Here is a 6,952-nt window from a genome sequence, read left to right on the forward strand (position 1 = left end):
CTTGGTACTTGCATTTCAGAACAACAAAAGACTACATAAGCATTAAGTGCTGAACTCTTACAACACCTGCTATTGAAAATATCACTATATCTATGCTAAAAAGTTACTAACTTTCCCATGATTATACATACAATCAGTGGAAGAAAACCAGCAAGATTCTTGTTCTCCACTCTAGAGTTCTCCCATCAACCACGCTGCCCCAAATAATCAAGTAGAAAATTTGAAAAAAGTGAAAATGCCTCTGTGTTAAGAATGAAAACTTGAATAATATTACACATACAGGGTGAAAGCCTTCGCTGTCACTTTGAAAAATGACTTTTAAAAGTGTGATGTAGAATTTCCTAGCAATCTAATAGTAGTTGGACAGCTTTACCTGGCGATCATAGTCTCCGATTTCCCCTTGCTCAAGTTCTTCGGTGAGCAAGACCAGGGACCCACACTGGTTGCTGGCAAGTGGACTCCGTCTGAGGTCTTTGGAGCTCAGAGAAGCTGCCTCCAAGTTTGCAGAGGGCTTCTTGCTTTCACCAGCATCTCCAGCAAGACCTTCTAGGCTGTAACTGAAGAGAAACCATGCAGGTTAGATCCTGACAAACTCAGAACGCAGTCACTAGCTGAAGTGTGCATGGAAACACTGATGCTATTCCTCAGCATGTTACTTCTTAATGACTGAGTGCAGATAGCAGGGGAGGGATTTATATTTATGTTGTATTCAGAAGCATCTTGTGCTTCTAATGAGACACAGCAGTTGCTTGAGAACCCTTCAACTCCTGGGTCAATGGACTTGCCCAGTGCTTTTTCTTTTTTCTTCTTGAGTGGTGCACAGCGGAATAGAAACACTGCTTCCACAAATTTTGGTATTTCTACATATTCTATTTGCCGGCTTTGTATCAGGTTCCCCCTTGGAATAAAGCCACCCAAACTAAACTACCTTGCATAGCACAACAGTGCCTGCGTTGGTCCACCGCCCCTCGCAGCAGCCACAAAATCAGCACTGGGCTGCACGCAATGTTCATGTTTGCAGACATATCATCTGAATCTAGTTAGCACTTGTCACTGCACAAAGCTTTGGCGCCAATAATGTCTTTCTGCCAAAGCTGGTTTCTTTTCTCCCTTCTTATTTTCTTCCTCTGCCTCTCTCTCTCTCTTTTTAAAATTCAATAAATGTTGTCTCCACGAGCCAATCAATGTTATTTTATCATTTGATAATGAAGCTAGGTCTGTCCAATGGAGCCAGACATAATCACTCAGTGACAATCAAAATATCAAACTTTTGATTGCAGAACATGGGAGTTATAAAAGGTTTGGACAACCTCTGTAGAGACAGAAGCTGCTCATAGATAAGTGACATCTACAGAAAATAAAGTTAATACACCCTCTCTTCACCTACACAAAAGAACTCCTTTTATAAACATGACTGTCTCCATCTGATCTCTCTTAACCCTCATATTCTGCTTCTGACCCTCATGATCCTCCTGCCAAGATCCACAACCCCACTGCCATTCCTGTTTGGGGTTAATGTGCACACTTTATGGATTCACCTCCCTGGACATCTGTACGGCTGATGTTTGACCTTATGTTCACAAAGTGCTGTTAGTCTGAAGCCAAGAATACCCTGAATATATACCCTGGCTTGAGGCTAATATTGACATCAAAGTGGCCAGCAAGCTAACACGAACATATGAAGGGGAAAACACACTGCAGACTGTACAGATTATTTAAACAACCAGAGGAGCTTTAAATTCAGGTAGACTTGCACAGTAGTGATTGATGTTCTGAGTCCATTTTGAAGCATATTGATAAATAGGCAACTTAGAAGCAAAATTTGCAATAAACCTTGAGAAAGAAGATTTAGTGATTTTTCCTGAGATTTGTTTCATGCTGATTAACAAGAAGGAGACTGGTCAAGGCATTTACAATTTAATCTGCTTTAGGAAGATTTTGATTTTTGTGTATCGATAACAGGCATTATAAGGCTTGTTCTAAGATACCTGCAAAGAGAAATCAGCCCTATTGATACCAGTTATTTAGGGTGCAGGAACATTTGTTCTTCTACCCCAAAGTAACAATGACATCATATAGTACAGAAAAAAATGCAGTTGGTTGTGACACAAGTCAGCTCAAAACTGCAAGGTGATTAGCTACGTGATAAGGCAGCGAGGAGTTGGTGATATTAGCCTGTAATTGTTAGTCAGGGTAGGTAGCCCAAGTGGAATTAATTCCATAACTTGAAGGACAGATTAACTTCTTTCTCATTGTCTAGTCTTCAGAAAGAGTTTTAAGAGCTTTACCCACTACCAGCAAGAGCTGCCAGGGGAAAACAGAAGCTATGAACTCCGGGAGACTGGCTTCCAATTGCATTAAATCACAGAATCAGGTGAAGATCTGACCTGGAAGCATTAATCTCAACTTTGGGACTTTCTACAGAAGGAGCAAACATTGAGTGCCTTGGAAATTTTCATCTGTGGTTATCGGATTGTTTTTTTAACATTTTACATGACCAGCCTCTTTGAAGAAGAAACTGGAGCTTTCGATTTGCAAAGAGCAAGTCTGTATGAACTTAAATCCTTTACAAGATCTGCCCAGAACAAAGCGGCGCTGAATCACAGTAACTCTCATTTTGATTTTTTGGCTGTCACGATTAGTGTTACGATCACTGCTGCACAAAAACACATCTTAAAATCACCACGGAGCAGAGCAGCTCAAACCAACAGCGTGGCTTCCTGAACACTCAAAGCCAACGAAAAGCAGCCACCACCTTCACCTGCATCCCAGTTTAGAAGACCCATTACCATGACTAATTGCTGAAATAGCAGATGAAGCAAACAGACACGTGCACACTTTAGCCAGAACAGCAGAGGAAAAGATTTTGCATGAAAAGCTGACAACACAGTTTTTGCGGTGCTCCGTTGCTGCTGCTGCACATTTATTTATACCATACCTTCTACAATTAAAGTCAGGAACCATGGCAGTGAACTGTACACCAGAGGGACACCAGCTCAAACTGGGAACATCAAAAGAGGCAAAGAAAGGAAAAGGGCGGTGATTATTGGATTGTTACGGAACAGGGGAATGTTAAAAGACTCTCACTCTTCAATATCTTAAAACAAAACCAAACACACACACACACAAATAACTCAGAAATAATGCAGTAGCTAATAAACATATTTCTGGCTGCCAGAACACACCAAACGGGTAGCAGGACAGCCTGTACTTCCCTCAAACCCATCCCACCCGTGAGTATACAATGGACCAGAGAAACTGCTCCTTGTGGGGAGAGATGTTTTGGGGGAACGCAGGGCTGAAACACAGCAAAGCCAATTTTGCATAAGTAATCACAAGGCCATTGTGTTAGTCATGATTAGTATTTTTCTGGTACCTCTCATTCCAAAACCAGGAAAAGAACCCCTTACAAATATTTAATCACGTAATGCCCTCCATACAAGAATTAATAACTTCAGGCTACACTTGGGAAAAGTAAAGATGGAGAGTTACATTCTGAAAAGCTGCACAGCAAATCAGCGAAAGAGGCTGGGGAGAAAAAAAACAGCTTGTCTTGCTATTAACTTGGGATTAATTCAAATCAGGGTCCTTCAAGCAGTGCTTTGACTAGAAAACCTTTCAGCTCCCATACCCCAAAAGAATCTGAAGTTACATCAGGAAAGACATAAGCAATGCAAATACAGAATGCAAATATTTTGGTTGTCATTTTAAATACTGCTTTTGTTATTTTTTCTCTGCAATCTCATGGGTCAATTGCAGGTTTTGCAGACACAAAGAAATCAATCTTCTTGTCAGCTACGGCATACAAAAGACCCCTAAATACTGGAAAAGCTGTCCAGGAAATGTACCCATCAGAAGGAAATTTTGCATCAGCACAGATCTGCCAACGCAGTGCTGCACCAGTCCTGCTCCCAGCCCCTGGCATCTGATCCACACATGGAAAGGACGAGGCCAGAGCATGCTTTGCTCCAGGCTAGGAGCCTACAAAATGAGCAGCACAAGTCTAAGCATCCCTGGGCCAGGATTTGTGAACGCCAGAAACCTCAGATGGCATAAAGGAAGGTTTAAAGCCACTGACTACATCTGTCACTTGCCAAGTCCTTGGATTGGTTTCATACACAGCACAATCTTGAAAACATACAGGAAGGATTTGGTGGCTGGTATTCAGTGTTGGAGTGCAGATAATTACTATCTGCTTTATTAAGGATGTTAACTGGGTGAGGATGTCTCTGAAGTACCTATGGTTTTGCACCCAGGTGCTCCAGGTGCTCTTCACTGGTAGCTCTCAGCTTGGTACCTAAACTATTCTCTGTGAAGACCTTCCCATCACATGCCAATATTTCAAGGACTTTTTCATGATCAACTACACCACGATACCCCAAGGAAGGTATCAACCATGCTCTCTCTTTTCTTGCTCCCCCCCGCCATCTGATTGTGGCCATGACACTGCTGGGCCCTTGGAGCTGTCGCCTCCTGCCACTGACTTGTGTGCAGAAGTCAGCAATTTTGTGTGGTCACTTCAGAATTGAAGAATAGAGAATTCTCCTCATTAAATAAACTATACACCATTTACACCTGATACAGCACTGATACAGATATAAAAGATGCCCTATTTCTGACTGTTGTAACACGTTACAGCGACAACACCGAGTGCTAAAACTGCAGGAAAGGGAGGCAGAGGAGAGGAGGGAGAGGAGCTGTGCATACATGCAGAAGGAGGCCAGGAAGTGGTGGAAGATCTCAGGGAAGGATAAAGGCCTTTTGGCAAGGGCTATGGAAAGCAGCCTCTTCCAGAATTATAATGCTCCTGGTGAGCCACCCACAATCTGTTGGCAACACCATAAAAACAAGAACAAGATCACTGTATAGCATGCAAAAACCCTTTACAGAAAAAGACGTGGGGAGGAGGGAGAGCTGTTATGTACAACAGCCTCGTGTGAGAGCACAAACTGATGGAATTAGTTTCAGGCTCCTGCTCTGCAACTGGTGGTAGATAATATCAAAATGGTTGGGAGGCCAGAAAATAGTAAGAGAATGGGATATCACAACATTCTCAAAACTGACCAGGTATTTTAGGTTGCCTCTTTGAGACGTTTTTGTGACTTTACGTACAAGTTCACCGTTTCAGGACATTATGACTCAAGGTCTCCTGTGTAGGAGCTGTGGTAGCATTAACAGCCAAATGCTAAAAAGATGATCATTTGCATGAGCTGAGAAGATGAGCGCTGTGCTTCTATCTCCAGAGCAGAGCAATGCAAATAAAGTGGCTTCTTAGAAGTAAAAAAGCATGTTCTTTCTTGTGCCTTTCCTTTAAGAGCCCTCTCCTGAACTGTACAGCCCTGCTCATGTGGCTTCATTTATGCTGATGCATGGTAAGGCCCTAGAAACATTTTTTCCATCTGTGGAAATAGAGTAGGTTGTTTACGCACACAGCTAACACGCACTTCAGGTAACCAACCACAGCCATTTCAAGGGAAGAGAAATCCTCAGTTAACCTGCTGCAGGAGGAGAAGCTGCAGGCTAGGGTGAGACCAGAAGAGGTTGAACCCCGGAAGGGGAGAGGTTAAACTTCTCTCTTTTTTTTGGTAACCTACAAACGTATAGATGTGGCCAGTCTGCAGGGTTGCTGAGTCAAAAATTCAGTGTTCTATTTTCTGTGTTAGGAGACTGCTGAAAGGTTACGTGAGTGAAAATACAGACCTGCGTGATGGGCGAGGAACTGAAAGCGTGCTACACACCAGGAAATGCGTGGAAGTAACGAAAAAAACACTTTCTATATGTTAAGGAGATGGTTTTAAAAAACAGCAAAAGAGCAAAATGAAAGCCATTTAAGTTAAGAAGCTGCAGATGTACAGAGCGTTCTGTACCTCTGAGATCGCTTCGGTGCATCCCCTCTCCAGGTGCCCCTCCTGCACGCCCTGGCACAAGTCTCGGATGTGCTTTAGGTACAAGTCAGGCACACGCTTCCAAATAAACAGTTATTTTAATACAGCCCAAATCTTACTCATGCCAAAGACTTAAAATATGAGTTCTGAGATGTCTTCAGGTTATTAATACATCATTCTAGAGAAAACAGCTTGAGATTATGCTCTGCAGGTCAGAAAAACTGCCCTGGGTCAGGCTGGCGAGGGAAGGCAGCCAAGCAGGGGGTACAACTCTACCAGGAATGCTCTGAGAGGTAGGGACTAGTTCCAGGTTTACTAGGATGATGGTATGGGGTTAGTAGACACTCAAACACCAAACGGTTAGTCACATTAGCTGGCTTTATACCTTCTCCTATGAATGGGAGGCTTCTTTATACCATCCCCCAGAACTCGCATTGAACTGAAAATGAATCATGGACAGTGGTCAGACACTCGGATGGAACAAAATGAACAAATGGCAGCTGAAGGAGTAATATCCAACAGACAAACAACAGAGAGAATGGAAGTACAAAGAACACACAAAACAAAGTACTGAAGGAAGCAATGAGCCTCTCTTTTCCTCCCTCTCTCTCACAAATAATGTTTTTCCCTTTACAGAAAGGTTTAACAGGTACTGACCATGTTGCAACCTAGCTGCTGCCCAAGCCAGGTCAGTTTTAAGTTTAGATAAGGACAAATACTTGACAGAAGCTGTTAACAACCGTGATTAACAATGGCTCAAGTTTTGCAGTGCTTAATCCATCAGTGAAAAATGCAGGCATTTCTTCCCTCAGACACGAACGTGAAAAACACTGCATTATTGTTGAAAGACAGGCATTTCAAATCCGCCGTGAATGTTAGGAATTACTGAAGGATGAACATGCTTTTGTGGAAGCCTTGTTAGTTTTCTTTGTATTTTTAAAAGCAAAATGTCGACACGAGGATTATCCATTAAGTGTGTTTGAGGAGAGAGGAGGAGCAGAGGGGAACTAAGCATGTTCTCACATTTTCCTTAAAATGATTAAATTTTTTTTTAATCTTTTCTGTGA

General features: G+C 42.4%; 1 protein-coding gene across 10 annotated transcripts in view; it reads right to left on the minus strand.

Moving 5' to 3' along the window:
* Positions 1–6,952, minus strand: part of AKAP13 (A-kinase anchoring protein 13) — a 217,491-nt gene that overhangs the window by 45,618 nt on the left and 164,921 nt on the right. For 8 of the 10 annotated variants that reach the window (XM_082768863.1, XM_082768865.1, XM_082768871.1 and 5 more), the window contains 3 exons: positions 6,271–6,324; positions 2,939–3,001; positions 374–557 (listed from right to left, as the gene is read on the minus strand). In XM_082768863.1, coding sequence (XP_082624989.1) covers positions 374–557; positions 2,939–3,001; positions 6,271–6,324 — 301 coding nt within the window. The remainder of the gene's footprint in view (positions 1–373; positions 558–2,938; positions 3,002–6,270; positions 6,325–6,952) is intronic. The other 2 variants (XM_082768868.1, XM_082768870.1) reach the window with 2 other exon arrangements.

The sequence above is a fragment of the Aythya marila genome, assembly GCF_965140915.1.
Source record: "Aythya marila genome assembly, chromosome: 11".
Lineage (NCBI taxonomy): Eukaryota > Metazoa > Chordata > Aves > Anseriformes > Anatidae > Aythya > Aythya marila.